Here is a 19,047-nt window from a genome sequence, read left to right as displayed (position 1 = left end):
ATTAATGTATGTTCTTAGAGCTGAAATTTTTGGCACATCAAATTATTTGTAGGTTTATACAGGAAACTTTTTTAAAATAAAAGAAACTGAAAATATTTCAATAGCATCACTGATGAAACAATATAAAGCTATATTTTCTACTTGTAACTCTTCATTATCTAAAGATTACTTAACTAGATTTATTGCTTATTTTGGTTGTTAATATACGTGTAGCTCCTTCTAGACTGTCAGGTCCCAAAGTGTAGGCATCTTTTTATCATCAGCCCATTCCTCAGCACATAGTACGGCTACAGTCATATTAATTGAATTAATTAATGAATGAGTTGCCTGTGTGTTTGGTCATTTGATTATTTGTTCAGCTTTTAGGGTAAAGAGAGTAAGGAAAATAGTGACATTGAAACTAGTTAATTTTGCTGGCTAGTTTGTCAAAGGTGTTAGTAAAGGTTTGGTAGAAGAGTTTGGAATGTTTGCTAAATCCAGCAATATGAATACTACCATATTTTTCTAATCCAATATTGGCTCTGCTCTGGGCAAAGTAATATAGTGCCTTCTAACTTTTGGATTTGTTTAAAATTTTTGCTACATTCTTTATTTCAGTGAAGCACTGCACTTTCCACAATAAACCATTTCTTTATAACAAATGTTTTGATTCTTAAAGTTGACAACATATTTCACTTAATTTGAGTTCTCTATCACAGCACCATCAGTTCACTTGCAAAGTGGTATCTATTTGAAAGACTATTAACTTATCAGAATATTTGGCACATCAGAATAGTTTCCTATAATAATAGTCATATAGAGTCTGTGGATATGAAAAAAATATCATGCTCACAAACCTATAAATACTTTATAGATATGGAGTTACATCATAGTTGATACATAAAAGCTCCGGCCTGAAAACTGAAAGTTACTAATTTTTATATTTAACAATTAATCATTTTTGCTATCATCTGCCTTCATCTCTGTAATTAGGAAATCACTCACTAATACTCATTAATAGTTGATATTATGCTTGCATACGATGTAGACAGTACCACAGATGTGCATCAGAGGCTAACTTGATTTAAATTTCATTTGACTTTCATGAATATCATTTACCAAATTTTAATGCATTGAAGATTATCATTTTGTAAATTTATACTCTGACCTCAAAATAAAACTTTTTTTTACCAACTCTGTGAAATTCTTTGAAATATTAACATTTTGTAAATGTGACGAGGAAGATTGTGGTTCTGCACTCGTATTTTTTTTTCCTGTGCATAATTGCTCATGTAAAATTATTTAAGTAAGAACATCATTAACTCTCCTATTCCCTCTATTTAACTAAGTGCCCATAAAGGCTCAGGCTAACGTGTTTGGAACATTCTTTTACCACAGTGTAGTAACTAACTGCTCAATAATAAGAATATGAGCATGGTACATCATGATTATATATTATAATTTTTTTTAAAGATTTTATTTATTTATTTGACAGAGACACAGTGAGAGAGGGAACACAAGCAGGGGGAGTGGGAGAGGGGGAAGCAAGCCTCCTGCCAAGCAGGGAGCCCGATGTGGGGCTCGATCCCAGGACCCTGGGATCATGACCTGAGCCCAAGGCAGACGCTTAACGACTGAGCCACCCAGGCACCCTTATATATTATAAATTTTTAAAATACTTATTGTAAGGTTGGGTTACTTCTTGCTGATTTTTATGTTCAGAATTAAATAATGTAAAGATTTGTTAGATATTTTTAGTGATTCAACTTTGAAACAAAGATTACTTACCATCTTTCAAATTTCAGGGAATAGTTTAAAAACTATTCTGAAATAATAAGGTGAAACACTTGCAAGTGGTAACAGTTTTTATATATATGCATCTTCATTTCTTTTCATATGGACAAAACACAGAAATAATGTATTTATTTGAAGCTGATAAAAAGCTGCAAGTTTCATCTATATCTATAGATTTTTAGTTTTTGTTTATTAAAACAGCTTTATTGTTCTCATTGTTTGACCTTTCAGTAATTATTATATATTGGAACTTACTATATTGTATACTACTGAGATACCTCTTTATCTGTTTTATGTGTGGTAATCTATGTAAGATTTCATTTGAAAAATGAAGTGCCTCTTCAAAAAAAAGTTTAAAAACTACTGGGATAGAAACAGACACTTTTTAACTAAGTAGTCTCTGGGTGCCACTGTTTAAGACTCAGCAAGTTCTGTAGGAATTATGACTGTTAGAAATTAAACCCCTGTCCCTTTGGCTCTACAACTTCCTTTGCTAAGACTAAGCTTCCTAACTTTATTTTGGTATCATAGATGTTATGCTGTACCATTCAAACCTTGAGAAATAGCTGGCCCTACAAGAAATAGTTGTCTAAAGCAGTTGTGTGCCAGTGGATTCAGGTGAGAGAGATTATTTATAACTGGTGTAAGCCACTGATACCCTACCTCTCTTGGTTTGAGAATCATTTCAGTCAGACAAAAGACTTTATGGACCATCCTGATCAACAGACTTCTGCTTGCCACCATAAAAACAAAATCCCCCAGAATTAATGGATAAAAGAATTAGGATGAGTCACCATTTTAACATTTTTCATGCATTCTAGAAATAAGATTATGAGCTTGTTTGGTAAACAATACTGCAGTATAAGATAGGTCATTGGCATTTATGACTGTAACCTGCTTTTTTGACTCTGAGTGGCCTGAAGGAATACAAGAATACATGGAAATTTGTAAATGTAATGGCTTTTGTAAAGATTTAAATAGGATAATGTATATAGAAGTCCTACCTCAAATTTGAATTAGTAAGGACTGAGAAACCAGAGTACACAAGTATATAGCTTCTATGTTAGCCTAGCCAATAGCATCCGTGCACATCTTAAAGAAATCTGGAGTTTCTCAGAGGACTCCACAGTTTTCCATTGCAAACATCGATGACCTAATGTGGCCCTATTTGTCCCAAACCTAAGCAAACCTAGGGAATTTTTACAGGTAACCTAACTTAGGGATGGAGACATACTCGGTATAATGGGACAAATAAGGATTTAAAAAGTTGATAGTAAGAATTAATGTAATGCTTATAGATCTTGTGGCTAGTGACACTGATATTACATGATGACTCCTTGAGGTATTCCATGGTCTGCCTCACAATTCAACAAGAATTTGGATGAGATACACAAAAAAAGACAAAAATTTGTTTTTATCAACAGAATACCCTTTTATAAAAAAATCTTATGTGGGACAGATGCAAGTGTGATGTTCCAGTTGGGAGGAGGGTGAGAGTAACAGACTACTGCTCGGCTTACCTAGCTGTTGGCCCTTTCCTTCTCCTGACACAGAGTGGTACCTATGGCAGCCCTCTGGAACCCTGGAGTTCCATAGAACACATTTTCAAAACTATGGATTCAGACTGTTACATGTTTTTTTTCTACTGGTAACCCTGTATATAGACTTACTTCCTTCAATCCATTTTGAGGATTGCTGCCAGAATGATCTTCCTAAAATATCAAGTTACTCCCCTACTGAAAAACCATTTTAAGAGTTTCTTAGTAGGGGGCGCCCGGGTGGCTCAGTCATTAAGCATCTGCCTTCAGCTCAGGTCATAATCTCAGGGTCCTGGGATCGAGCCCCGTGTCGGGCTCCCTGCTCAGTGGGAGGACTGCTTCTCCCTCTCCCACTCCCCCTGCTTGTGTTCCCTCTCTCTCTGTGTCTATCTGTCAAATAAATAAATTTTTTTAAAAATCTTAAAAAAAAAAAAAAGTTTCTTAGTAGGGCATTTAAGAAAATCCACAATGTAGCTTCAATATACCTTGCCAGTGGTGTCCTCTGGCCTTTAATGTTATTCTGGACTGCTTAGTGTTCCCTGAACATGCATTACTTCTCCTAACTCCCCATTTTTCTAATGCTGTTCAAACCCAACAAGTCCAAAAATGAACTCATCTCTCCAACTCAAACCAACTTCTCCTGACTTCCCAACACTGTTAATAGCACCACAATCCCATTGAAATCCTTATTCATTCATTATGTTCTGTCGCAAATGCCATCCCTTTTAGGAAGCCATCCTTCATTCCAGGTTGGAGTTTTTCCCTTTTTCTGACACTCAGTAACATTTTATATCTAATGACTGCCAGAACCTAACTTCATTTTATGGAAAAATATTAAGTATTTTTGCATGGTTTCAATACAGTCTAAATTGTCTAAGAATGCAATTACTATATAAGTGAAGAGAAGATGATTCTTTGTTATGTTCAGAGCCAAGTCTCTTTTGCCATTATTGATTCAATCTGTATCCTTCTGTATTTTTAGGTCTTGCATTCATGGTGATTCTACAAATATGTCTGACTACCTTATTATGTTTTCTAAAATAATTGTGCTGGTATACTTACCTATTGATATACAGATTATTATCATTTTTCACCTTTGTATGACAGTTGTGGCTTTATTAAAAGCTTACAGGGGGCCTAGGTGACACAGTCGGATGAGCCTCCGACTCTTGGCTTCAGCTCAGGTGATCATCTCAGGATCCAGGAATCAAGCCCCTCATGGGATTTGCACTCAGGGCAGAATCTGCTTGGGATTCTCTCTCCTTCTCCCTCTGCCCTTCCCACTCATGCTTTCTCCCCCTGCAAATAAATAAATAAATCTTTAAAAAAAGAAAAAATCTTACATGTATGGGTAGGTTATATTTAATTCATGATAATAAAAGAAGTATTATAAAATATTTTTTTAAAAAGGGGCACTTCTTTCCAGATCATTGGCTGTGTGGATCAGGGTGGCCTGAGCTGGGGGTCCTGTGCTGAGATGCTTCAAAGCCTTGTTAAAAATGTTGGGGTCCCCATGAAACCTTACTATACCTAAGTTTACCAGGGGATTTGGGTAGGAATGGGCTTGATGGGCTTCATCATTTATAAGATCAGGAGTGCTGATAAAAGAAGTAAAGCTTTAAAAGCTTCAAGTCTTGCACATGCTCATGGTCATCGTTAACCAGCTTTACTTGGAATACACATCAGATGGCATATCATTCTAGCTATAAATCTCAGAAGCTCTGTTAGATGGGAATATGGAATATCGCTGTACACTTGCAGATGTGTTTTTTCCTTTGTGGTGTGAATAAATATAACCATGAGGTGCAAAAAATAAAATAAAAAATAAAAGGGGGACACTTGGCCTTGGTAAGGTTGAAGACTGCTCTGAGTTTACTATACTGCAAGAGAATAGCCACAGCCTAAATAAGATATATGTATGAAAATCACCTTGCATAGTACTAGACACAAAGTTGAGGTCCAGCAAATTTTTATTTTAGTTCATAAATCATTTACAAGGATCCTTTAGACCCTTGCTAATTTAAATATAGTCTGTGGACCAGCAGCATCAGCAACATCTAGCAATTGTTACAAATGCAGAATTTTAGGCCAGACGTGCTGAATTAGAATCTGCATTTTAACAAGGTTCCTAGGGAATTCTTGTGCACATTAAAGTCTTACAAGCATTGCCCACAGTTTGAAAAGTATCAATGCAGCTTATCATCAGTCTCATGGCATACGTTGGATTAGTAGTGGTGGATCATCTTTATATATGTGTTTAGAATATGATTTTTATTTAAATGCTGATTTTAAAAGATAGTTGAATAACAAAAAGTTTTATAACATTCATTTTTGACTTGTTTTGTAATACATTTATAACACAACCTAATCCAAAAATCAGAAATCTTCATTCATTATTCATATAAAAAATATTTATTGAATGCCTATTATGTACACAAAATATTGGCAATACAATGGCAAACAAGATAGACAATGCTTTTGCTGCCATTGAATTTATAGTTGGATAAGAAAGACAATAAATAAGTAACAAATGAAATAATTAAAATTATGTAAGTGTTATGAAGGAAATAAAAAGAGTGCTAATATGGAGATTAATGGTCAGGGACATGGTTGGTGAACCTCTCCTCTTAAATACGGGGTTTGGTTAGAGATAGAAATTTGGTCATCTTCAGCACATAGATGATATTTAATGCCATGAGAATGGATGGGATCAGCTAAAGAGAGAATGTATCGTAAGAAGGGGGCTCAGGATTGAGTCCTGAGAAACATCTAATTTATGTGTGTCAGGTGGAGAAGGAAGAGCCAGCAAAAGAGAAAGAGCAGCCAGCAAGATAGAAGGAAAACCAGCGGAGTGTGGTATAATGGAATTCAAGAGAAGGGAGTGTTTCATGAAGGAGTAGGTGGTCAGCTATGTTGAATGTTGCTGAAAAATCAAGTAAAGTGAGGGAAAAAATTGCAAGTTGGTTTTAGCAACATAAAACTTACTAGTGACCTTAACAAAAGTGGTTTCTGTGGAGTGGTGGGGATGGATACCAAATTAAAGTGGTTAAAGGAGGGGTGGGAATAGAGGAAGTAAAAATGTGGATACAGACCATTTTCCCCAAAAGTTTAGCTAGGAAAGAAGAGAAATAAGTGGGGTTGTTGCTGGAGAGAAATGTGGATCAAGAGATTTCATTTGTTTTGTTTTCCAAAGACGAATGACACTTAAACTATCTGTAGTCTTAGTTTATTAAAAAAAAAAAAAAAAAGTGTGCCTGGGTGGCTCAGTCGTTAAGCATCTGCCTTCGGCTCAGGTCATGATCTGGGGATTCTGGGATCGAGTCCCACATTGGGGGACCTGAGCTGAAGACAGATGCTTAATGACTGAGCTACCCAGGCGCCCCATTATATGCATGTCTTTTGATGGACATATACATTCATTTCTCTTGGATATAGATCTAGGGCTAGCATTTCTGGACCACAGGTTAGGTGTATATTTAGCTTTGATACATACTGCCAGATAGTTTCCAAAGTGGTTGGACCAGTTTACCATCCTGCTAGCAATATTGGAGAGTTCCAATTGTTCCACACCTTGCCAACACTTGTTACTGTCAGTCAATCTTTTTAATTTTAGCCATTCTCGTGGGTGTGTAGTGGTATTTCATTGTGGTTTGGATTTGCATTTTCCTCATGAATAATGATTTTGAACACCTTTTCATATGTTTATTGGCCATTTGGATTTATCCTCTTTCCTGAAGTTCTGTGAGTCTTCTGTACGTTTTTTTAAGTTGGGTTGTTTGTAGTTTTTCTTACTGATTTTGCAGGCATTTAAAAAATATTTTAAAAACATGTACTTTGTCAGATGTGTATTGCAATTTTTTTCTCCCAGTCTGTAACTTGCTTGTTTTCTTAATCTATTTGACAAGTAGAATTCTTAACTGTAATTAAGACAAATATATCAAATTTTTTTTCTTTTGGAATTGAGTGCCTCTTATGTCCTGTTTAAGAAATCTTTGCCTACTTGAAGACCATAAAAATATTCTCCTCTAGAAATTTGATTGTTTTAACTTTCACATTTAGGTTTATTACCCACTTCAAAATAATGATTGTTTTTGACCCCAGTTATTTTATAACAGAAACTAGATATTTTGCAGTTATAAAATGAAAGTCTTACTTGAAATATGTTGGATTCAATCATTTTAGCACATTTTTTTTAAGTAGCAATGACATGAAATGCCCATTCTTCCTTTTTTCTCTACATGCTTGTTTGGTGGCATGTGATATCCATGGTAAAATAAAAATGTATTTATTTTTCTACAATTTTAGAGTAATTGACCTTTCAAAGAAAATAACACTAGATGTTGCATTTGTTATTTTAGACCTGTGTCCAACAATCTATAATTTCCTCATTAGACATTTAATCTAGGGGAAAATAGGGTATTTTATTTAAAAAGAATAAGGTAGGAAAGACTGGAATGGTGATGTGGGCTCTATTTGATCTTGTGTCCCTAAAGAAGTAATCTTGCTATTTCTTGACTTTTACTTTAGCCCAAGGTAGAAAGGAAGGAAGTATTTCATGGTTAGAGGAATTACTCTCATGTCATATCTTCCTTTCTCCTCAGTCATAGTCAACTGAAGGGTTTGAAATAACTGATCTACTTCTAAAATTTATAATCTATATAGGAGAGCAACTTTAAAACATTGTTTAAATTCTTTGAAACAAAGGTGCAATTCAAGACATGAATCCTGCTTCTCTTCTTAATGTGACTCTGACATTGTACCTTTAGACAATTATGTGACTTTGTATTTTTTGTCTTTCTTTGTGTCTTGAATTTTGTGTGTATAATCGGGAGAATAATAAATGCCCCTGCACCTGTTTATCTTGCAGAAATACTGTGAGATAATATGAAATTTCATTTGCAGTACTGGACTAAGTGCTTGATGTCACATTTTTGGAGAGCCACAAGCAAACAAAACCAAGTTCATAAGAAAGCTCTCACGCCATTATTATGGACTGAGTGGTAGCATCTGAATGATAACTTATCCTGTATGTTTCCAGAGAGCTAAACTAGGACCTGAAATGGACATTTCAGGAAATTTGAGTTCAGCTATATTTAAGGAGGAACTTTTTTAACCATTAGAGTTTTTCTGAAACGGAAAGGAATAACATTCTGTATTACTGGAAGTGTCTTTTTTTTTTTTTTTAAAGATTTTATTTATTTGAGACAGAATGAGAGAGAGCACATGAGAGGGGGGAGGGTCAGAGGGAGAAGCAGGCTCCCTGCCGAGCAGGGAGCCCGATGCGGGACTCGATCCAGGGACTCCAGGATCATGACCTGAGCCGAAGGCAGTCGCTTAACCAACTGAGCCACCCAGGCACCCTACTGGAAGTGTCTAAGCAGAGGCTGTGCCACCCAAATACGGGATATTGGAGGAAATTCAGGGGAAGGAGAGGTAAGATAGCCAGTCCAATTCTGATATTCTAATTTCATTGGTTATAGAGGTCATTTTTCATTATACGTTATACTATTATACTATACATTATATTATTCTTGTGGTGGTAAGATTCCAGGAATGATTTTAAGTGGTACTATTAAGAGAACTGGTGAAAGACCTTTCAGAAATAGTGTCTCATACCCCTGTTGCGTTGCCACATTTACAGTACTGACTGTTATTGTTGCAAATGAACACATTTTTGTAGTCAGTGACTCAATTTCCAGAGGTTTTAGTAAGAAAGTAAAAAAAGTGAACATTTTATGTAAGAGAAAATATGTTTTAAAAAAGAGGCATGGGGATAGGGGAGTCAATTTACCGTTATGAAGATAAAAAGGAGTGTCAACACTGAGAGACAGCTTTCTGGCAGCTGTCAGGCACCAGTGTTGTTGGCAGCTAGCAAACTCAGCACAGGATTTTTTCTAAGGTTTAACATTTGGCTCTTCTTTAGCACCTACACTTTCTACCGGGAAAACAGACCAGTGAATAGAAACCTGATTTCTGAAACTAAGAACAGAATTTTATTAGCTGGTATTCTTAATTGAATGATAATGATACTATAGTATTAAAATAAAGGCAAGTTTACAACCATTTGAGTTAAAAATATGATTATAAATTTTGTTGCTAATGTAAATATTTGGTTTTGTTCATAGATAATTTATATTAGAGCTAAGGGTAAAAACCTTCACCCGCGAACTTTGATGAATTCTCAATTAACCAGACTGCTGCCATTTCCAAGTTTAAATTTTATTTGTAATCTACCCCCTTTCATTTAGCAGTGCATAAAATGCTGAAATCTCTGAGAATAATCTCGGTATCTTAACAAAAAATTCTAATGAGTGAAATTGTTTTAAAAGGCATCTTTGTCAATGAAAAGAGAATCTGAAGGAATAAAAATAAATTTGAAATTGTCATCTCTCAGTAAACCTACGATGAAGGCTGGTTTTCAATACTGGTAGAAAACAATTTGGAATTGCTAAGAAAGCTTTGAAATTCTAGAGTCCTTGAAAAGCTACAGAAGAAATAACCTTTAATTTTTCCAGTCCAATACATTTGTCAGCTATCTCAGTAATAGAATAATTATACCTTTTATAAGATTTGTTATTTAAGACATAAGATGTCAGTGGAAAACACATAATTTAATTAAAACATATCAGGAGATTAGTTATTTAGTTGTGGGAAGGGCAAGAGGGCAAATGATAGGAAAAGAGTGTTTGCTAGGGTTTTCTGCTAGATTATAATTTTGGCTTTTAAATGAGATAAGAAAAATAGTTTTATTTAATGATAGCAAAAAATCCTAATGGTAATATGATGCTAAGTATATATTTGTACACATATATATAAGTATATTTTTAAAAATACTGTATCTGGGGGCTTGGCATCAGGTGGTGCTTTGCTTTTGTTTTGTTTTGTTTTTACCCTCCAAAAAGTCACATTAATGTTTCAAACAGTATGAAAGGTGCTGTCTCAGTGCTTTATATCTTTGATTACTGCATTACTGGAAACCACAACTTTTTCCTGAAATTCCAATTACAGGAATTTTGGAAATATTGGTAGAAGATGGTCATAGTTTTTTCCTGGTATAGTATCTTTAAATTTTGCTTGATATTTAATTTTTATATGTGGTTTGATTTACTTTTTTCCTGATCCAGAGTTTTAATGTTTGTTTTAAAGAAATAGCTTTGCAGTGGTATCCCAAGCAATAGCAGGATATTCTAAAATCTAGAGCAGTGCCATTCAGTAGAACTTTCTGTGATGATCGAAATGTTCTTATCTGTGCTGTCCAATATAGTAACCAGTAGCCACATGTTCTGTTAAGTACTTGAAATGTGGCAGGTGTGACTGAGAAACTAAATTTTTTATTTTAATTAATTTACATTTAAAGTTAAATCACCACACGTGGCTGGGTGGCTACTGTATTGGACAATATAGAATTAGTGTTAATAACAGATCTAGAGTAGGGCTTCTGTAAAGGACCAGATAGTGACTGTTTTAGGCTTTTTGAGTCATATAGTCTCTGACAAAACTGTTTGACTCTGCCATTGGAGTACAGAAGCAGCTATAGACAGCACATAAATGAAGCAGTTTGCCTCTGTTCCAACAAAACTATATTTTTGTACACTGAAATTTGAATTTCATAATTTTCAAGTGGCACGAAACAGTATTCTAATTTTTTTTATCCATTTAAAAATGTAAAAACCAGCAGAGGGAGAGGAGGAAAAAACATAAAAATCCATTCTTATTGCACATGCCATACAGAAACAGGTGGTAAGTTGTAGTTTGCAGAACCTTAATCTGGAGTGTCCATAAAGATCGATGATAGAGATATAAAAATTCATGTGATCATTCAATAAATATTTATTGAGTGTCCATCGTGAGTAAGTACTATTTTGGGACCTGAAGATATCGCAAAATAGCAATAAAAAATACAGACAAGGGGTGCCTGGGTGGCTCAGTCAGTTAAGTGTCCAACTCCTGGTTTCAGCTCAGGTAATTTTCTCAGGGTTGTGAGATTGAGCCCCACTTTGGTCTCTGTGCTGGGCATGGAGCCTGCTTGGGATTCTCTCTCTCCCTCTCCTTCTGCCCTTCCCCTCCCAAATATATGTGTATATATGCCAAGTAGTGACAATGAAGAGATTTTATGAAGACAAATACAGGAGGGTAAGAGAAAAGAACATGACAATGGAGGATGACATTTAATTTTTTAAATTTTTTGTTAAGTTTTTAATTTTAATTCCCCTAGAGTTAACATACAGTGTTATATTAGTTTCAGGTGTACAATATAGTGATTCAATAATTCTATACATTACTCATTGCTCATCATGATAAGAGTACTCTTTAATCCCCATCACCTGTTTCACCTGCCCCCCCCCGCCCCAATAGAGGATGATGTTTTATATAGAGTAGTTAGGTAAAGCTTGTTTGGTAAGGTGACTTTTGAGCACACACCTGAATGAAGAGAGGAAGTAGGGCCCCATGGTGATCTGGGGAAAGAGCATTCTGGTCAAAAGGAAAGGTAAATGCAAAGATCTTGAGGCGAGAGTATGATTTACCTATTCAAGTAACAGAAGAGATGTAGAAAATAGAGGAGATTTATACTTAAACAAGATTAATCCACTTTGGAATTCTTCCATCATTAGCACCAGTTATGTGTAAACATCAGTACAGGAAACTATATTTATTCCAAAAGCAATATAGGGACCCTTCATTCTTAACTTTTTAGAACATTCTTTTGGAAAATATTTTAAGCTATGTTGATGGCCAACATATTAAAAAGACCCAGTAGACCCCATCAAATGGAACATTTCTGAGGGTTTTTTTTGACTGGAGTTAAAGAAATTACAAAATGATCCATTAAAAACTGAAAAGTTTTTGCTGTACTTAGAAATTTTTTTTTAAGATTTTATTTATTTATCTGAGAGAGAGAGAATGAGAGAGAGAACATGAGAGGAGAGAGGGTGAGAGGCAAAAGCAGATTCCCTGCTGAGCAGGGAGCCCGATGCGGGACTCAATCCTGGAACTCCAGGATCATGACCTGAGCCGAAGGCAGTTGCTTAACCAACTGAGCCACCCAGGTGCCTCATGTACTTAGAAATATTTAACAGGTTTCTCGTCTTCAGTTGGAAATTCCTTCACTATCCACTACCAAGTTTTATGTTTTTATGAGGACCTTTAAGTTTAGGTGGAAAAAATGTACTTCAATCTCTTTTGTCCTTGTGTTTTATTAAATATTTTTTTAGTACCTAAGGAGAACATCCATATAGCCTGATTATAGATGGTTTTAATGTCTCCTGTAAGTTCTGAATACTAAGGTAGTCAGAATCTCCTTTTTCTCTTAGAAACTGTACTAAGTTGTTTCTGGTGTTATTTACAGCACACAAAGGCTGCTTGAAAAAATATTGAGAGCTATTTAAATGTCATTGTCAGAGAATTTAAAAGGTTCAGGGGGCTGGGACCTTTTTTCCTTTAGGTCACCAAATCAAAAGCCATCTTGCTCTGTAGTAACTAAAAGATATTTTCACATGAAGGTTGTTTATGTGAAACCTTTGAGCTAGTTTTCTTTCTTTTTTTTCCTGTTAAGAATCCCTTTAGTGTGCAGTTAAAAGTTTCACATTTGGTTTTTTTTTTTTTAGCTTCTTTCAAACACTATCAAACTTACAGAAAAGTTGTAATACAGTACAAAAACTATTTTTTCAGAAATTTGAGACTAAGTTGCTGACATGATGCCCTATCACCCTTGAAAACTGTAATGTACTAAAGTGTACTTCGCCTACGTAATGTAAAACAACATCCAAATCAGCAAATAAACACTGATGATACATTACTACCATTTAATCTGCAGACCCCATTCATATTTCTCCAGTTGTTTCTACAGTGTTATTTACTGCAGGAGGAGTCAGCTCAGAATCACTCATTGTATTTAGTTGTCAAGTCTCTTCACTCTCCTTCAGTCTGGAACAATTTCTTAGTTCCTCAGTCTTTCATGATCTTGACAATTTGGGAGATTACAAAGCCAGTTATTGTGTCAAGTATCCCTCAATTAGAGTTCATTTTCTCATGGTTAGATTCATGTTATGTGTATTTGGCGGCAATATCACAGAAGTGATGCTGTATTCTTTTTATTATCAGATGGCACATAATTTTCATTTGTCCCATTATTGATGATGATCACTATGTTTAGTTACAGTGGTGTCTACCAAGTTCTTCACTATGTAGTTGCTCTTTTCATCTTTGTAATAATAAATAATTTGGGAGAAGCACTTTGAAACTATAAAACTGTTCCATTCATCATCTGACTTTCAGTTTACTTACTTATTAATGTCAATATGGACTCATGAATTTCCCTGTCTCAGATTTGGCCAGTGGAAACCCCTTCAAGATGATTTCTATATCCTTTAACATATCCTCTTCATTTTGTTAGCACCTCCTTGCTTTGTGATGCAACAAAATGTTCCAGACCCATCTTATACTTTTCCCTGCCCCAACCCTGGAATCAGCCATTTCTCCAAGGAGCCTGGTTCCCTTAAGTGGAGAATGATATTTAGAAGTTACTATCTGGATGTCAGAAGTTGTAGTGTCACTGCTCCCGGGTGCTCTTAGTGGACAGGGCTAGGGACTATATGTATGTATATCCATACATACACATATACACACATTTACATCTGTATTTTATATCTGTTATATAGAGTAGAAGTCACGGGTTCATGCCAGTACCTTCATTTCCAATATACTACCACAGGGTTTTTGTTTTGGTTTTGGTTTGGTTTTTTTGTATTTGTAGCTCCCTTCTCTGACAGAGAAAAATCTGGCTCTTATCCTTGTTATATTTACTTATTTGATCAAGCCTCTTTATATAATCAATCATCCATTGCCACTATCATCCCTTCCTCAGCACAGATACTTTTCTTGCCTCATTTGGGTTCTGACATCCTGTACAAAAGCTACTGTGCTATGTGGACATTCTTTTCAACTGCTCAGGCTCTGACACCTCCATGCAAGGCTGTCCCTAATATGTAGATGCCCTCTTCACTCCACTCAAGTTCTGATACTTTACACTGGAGCACCCCTGTGTATGGAAGCTCTCCCCACTGTCCCCATGTGGGTGCCTTGCTTACCCCACTTAGACTCTGAAAACCCACACCAGACCACCTCTATGCATAGATGTCCTATTCACCATGCTGAGGCTCTGTCTCATGCTAAGCTGTCCCTTATCTTGGATACCCTCTTTATTTCTCTTGGACTCCAGCCTTCCAAGTCAGGCAATTCTCCTGCCTGAATGCTCTCTAGCCTACTCAGGCTCTGATTTCCCATTTGTCTGCCTTCCATATAGAATCCCTACTTAACCTCATTCAGACTGCCCACCCCATATGTCATACTCTTCAGGCTAGTTGGTCTCCAGCAGGCTTCCTTGGGCTCCCTCCCTTCCTTGCATTGATATTGCTCTCCCCCATCTTAGGTTTTGACAACCCATACCAGGCTGCTCCTTTGTTTATTTAAAAAATATGTGTATTTTCCCTGCCTATATGCTTTGCTGCTGTCATCTAATGGATAATATGTTAAAATTTTAAAATTAAAATAGAATGTAAGTACAGTGACTATATTTTTCAAAACAAAAATTGAAATATGACCAGATAGGGGTACCTTGGGTGGCTCAGTCATTGGGCATCTGCCTTCGGCTCAGGTCATTGCCCTGGGGTCCTGGGATTGGGCCCCGCATCAGGCTCCCTGCTCGGCGGAGGACCTGCTTCTCCCTCTCCCACTCCCCCTGCTTGTGTTCCCTCTCTCACTGTGTCTCTCTCTGTCAAATAAATAAATAAAAACTTTTAAAAAAATAAAATAAAATATGACCAGATAATAGTATTGAATATTTGAAATTAGTACTGTCCTGAACAGCTTTGGGTATATGATCATCATTAAAAGAAAGAACAAAGAAGATTTTCTAGCAAGGGAGGAGTACCTCCTATTGAACCAGTCTTCCAACAGATAACAATGATAGAATCTGGATAAAATATGAAAAAATCTATTACATGAAGGCATTGGAAAATGTCAGAACCAACCTGTTTTTATGTTTGTTTTGACTCAAGGGTAGGCACCAATTTTAGCCTACACTAGCTTAAAAAGCCATAGCAACTGCAGCAGGCTGGGAAGTAAGGAGGGAAATCTTGGCATGAAAAAGGCAGAGAGGGCTTTTTTATCTATAAATTCTCTGGCTGCTCCAGATCTCTAGCTGATCATTGAAACACATATATATGGGGTTACACTCTGAGCAGCCCATCTGAGGCTAAAATATTGAACAGAGATTTATGCCTCTGCAAGAGATCAGCTTGTCCCAGTTTCCCGGGGACTATGAAAGTTCTCTGATCTGGAAAAATCCTCAATCCCAGGCATGCTGGGACATTTGGTTACTCTAGTTGCTGCTCACTACAGTGAGACAGAATTCGAGTTTGAGTCTAGGCAAGTTAACTGCATGCTTTGAAATGTAAAATAAAGAAAAACTCCTATGCTCTTCAGAGGAACATAACAAAATCCAGAAATTCTGTAGCATATCATTTATAATGTCCAGGGTACAATCCAAAATCATTAAGTCATATGAAGAAGCAGGAAAATGTGACCCATACTCAAGATAAAAGGAAGTCAATGGTTAACTGACCCTAAGATGACATAGATATTGGAACTGGAATAAAAGATCTTAAACAGGGGCACCTGGGTGGCTCAGTTGGTTAAGCGACTGCCTTCGGCTCAGGTCATGATCCTGGAGTCCCGGGATCGAGTCCCGCATCGGGCTCCCTGCTCGGCAGGGAGTCTGCTTCTCCCTCTGACCCTCCTCCCTCTCATGCTCTCTGTATCTCATTCTCTCTGTCTCAAATAAATAAATAAAATCTTAAAAAAAAAAAGATCTTAAACAGTTATGTTAATTATACTCAAAGATGTAAAGGAAAGTATGCTTGTAATGAATTAACAAATAGGAAATCTTGGCAAGGAAACTATGACAAAAACAAAATGGAAATTCTAGAACTAAAAATTGTAATATCTGAAATAGAAAACTCACTAGACAAACTTAACAACAAATTAAGATGACAGAAGAAAGATTAAATGCACTTGAAGGTATATCAGTGAAAGTATTCAATCCGAACAACACAGAGGAAAAAAAAAACCGTTGGGGTGGGGGGAGAACAGAGCCTTAGGGAGTTGTGGGAAAATATTACAATGTCTAACATACATGCAGTTGAAGTCCTAGAAGGGAAGGAGCAAGAGGATGGAGGAGAAAAAGTATTTGAAGAAATAATGGCTGAAAATTTCTCAAGTTTAGTGAAAAACATAATTTTACAAAAGTTCAGTGATTCCAAGTGAGGTAAATTCAAATAAAATCACACCTAGGTGTATCATAGTCAAGCTGCTGAAAACCAAAAGTAAAGAGAAAATCTAGAAAGCATTCAGAGAAAAAGAATACATTATATATAGGAAAACAATAATACAAATACCACTGACTTTTCATCAGAAACAGTAGAGCCTAGGAGGTAGTAGAATGCCATGAAGTGCTGGAAGAAAACTGTCAACCCAGAATTCTGTATCAAGTAAAAATATCCTTTAAAATTGAAGGCAAAATTAAATAAAAATCTTTAAAAAAAAAAAAAAGCAGGAGGGATGCCTGGGTGGCTCAGTCAGTTGAGCATCCAACTCTTCATATTGGCTCAGGTCATGATCTCATGGGCCTGAGATCAAGCCCCACATCGGGCTCCACACTCAGTGTGGAGTCTGCTTGTCCCTCTCCCTCCCCCTTTGTCCCTCCCTCCACTTGTTCACCTGCTGTCTCTCTCTCTGTGTCTGAAATAAATAAATATCTTTAAAATTGAAGGCAAGGGGTGCCTGGGTGGCTCAGTCGTTAAGCGTCTGCCTTCGGCTCAGGTCATGATCCCAGGGTCCTGGGATCAAGCCCCGCATCGGGCTCCCTGCTCGCCGGGAAGCCTGCTTCTCCCTCTCCCACTCCCCCTGCTTGTGTTCCCTCTCTCGCTGTCTCTCTCTGTCAAATAAATAAATAAAATCTTTAAAAAAATAAAATAAATAAAATAAAATAAAATTGAAGGCAAAAAAAAAATTTACAAATAAATGAAAACTAAGAAAAATTGTCACTCACATAATTCCACTACTAGAAATGCTAAAGAAGCTCTTTTGACTGAAGAAACATGATACCAGATGGGAACTCAAGTCATCAGGAAAAAATGAAAATACTAGAAATGTTAAGTACAAAGTACTAATTTTTTCCTCTTAATCTCTTTAAAATACTGTGTAAAATATTACTGTGTAGATAATTCCTTTTATTCCCCTTCAGGTACTTTTTAGGGAGGATAGAGGGAGGAAAGAACAGTCCTGCTCTGAAGAGGAAATCTGCTAAAGCTTCCAAAATGGTATCCTTATTAAATTTAGAATGCTCCAAATCTGAAAAAAATTTACTCTAAGTAGCTAATATTTATAATCCTTTTCTTTTCAGATATAAAACCAAATGTGGAACTGAAAAGCACTCAGGAACAGTCTGTGCCCACAGGTAACATCAGGTCTTTCTAGAAATATACCTTTACTGAAATTACCAAAGGAAGAAGAATATTCTGATCACAGTAAAAATGCTATAGAAATGTATTGGAAAAAATGTGGTTGTCTCTTTCTGATACAAAAATAACTCATCCATTTAGATTACATAAATTCTTTGGCATCATCAGGCCAAATCACACCCCATCTAATGTTGATCGCTATTTTTTTCCTTAAATTTTTTTTTTAACTGACTGTTTTAAATACAGTTTTTGTTGAACGGTATAGTAGCTTATGTTTTATCAACTTGTGCTTTTCACTATAGATAGTGGTCAGCAAACTTTATTGTGTAAAGAGCAAGGTAGTACATTTTTAGACTTTGTGGGCTATATATGGTCTCTGTTGCTATTCCTTTTTAAACAACCTTTTAAAAATGTAAAAACCATTCCTACTTCCTGGGCCCATACAAAAATAAGCCATGGCTAGATTTGGCTCTCAGGCCATTGTCTGCTGACTCCTGCTCTACAATAAACTATGAACATTTAAAATCTATTTCTTAAAAATAACTTCTGTTTTTTCTGGATTGATTAACTCACTTTGGATCAAAATTTATGCTATATTACAAAATTTATCACTTAAATACCTTTTTGTTATTGTCAATTATAACCTAATATTTTAATTGAATCTGTACCTCATGTTGGTTGTTCAGGTGTGCACTTTATCTTAGTCATTTTGAGCTTGAGAAAAGTGAGCTACTATTTAGAACAATGTCTAGTTCATAGAGTATATGTTACAATATGCAGAAATGAGAAACTTAACGTGTTTATAAATCAAAACATGAGTCCATGATAACCATATTTTTAGCACCTCTTCATCATGGATTTTATGAAATATGTTTCCATTTTACTACTGCATTCCAGCAAAAGTCCTGCTCCATGTGTTCAGTCATGGGTGCAGCTGAAAGGAATGTCACTGCAGAGTTTCTAGTCACTTCTCCTACTTCACCTAGCTTAAATGCCACAGGATTCAGTATCTTTGACTATTTGTTGTATGTAGTAGCTACTCAGTAAATGTTTTATTGAATATTAGGAAGGACATTAGGAGTTTGATAGAAAGTGAATATGTTTTTAGTTTATTTCTTTTGTTAACATCTTTTTAAGCTACCATGCTTGAACATGAAATAATGCCAGCTACATTATTCCTTTTCTTTTAATGTCTAATATTATCAGTATTTATATAA

The 19,047-nt window shown here is 35.9% G+C and overlaps 1 protein-coding gene across 1 annotated transcript in view; it reads left to right on the top strand.

Moving 5' to 3' along the window:
* Positions 1-19,047, top strand: part of IKZF3 (IKAROS family zinc finger 3) — an 80,223-nt gene that overhangs the window by 5,773 nt on the left and 55,403 nt on the right. Inside the window, exon 3 of the mRNA XM_021704372.1 lies at positions 17,773-17,826. Coding sequence (XP_021560047.1) covers positions 17,773-17,826 — 54 coding nt within the window. The remainder of the gene's footprint in view (positions 1-17,772; positions 17,827-19,047) is intronic.

This window comes from Neomonachus schauinslandi, chromosome 15 (assembly GCF_002201575.2).
Source record: "Neomonachus schauinslandi chromosome 15, ASM220157v2, whole genome shotgun sequence".
In the NCBI taxonomy this organism is placed as follows: Eukaryota; Metazoa; Chordata; class Mammalia; order Carnivora; family Phocidae; genus Neomonachus; species Neomonachus schauinslandi.
The sequence above is the reverse complement of the archived record's forward strand: the minus strand, read 5'-3'. Positions and strand labels throughout refer to the sequence as shown.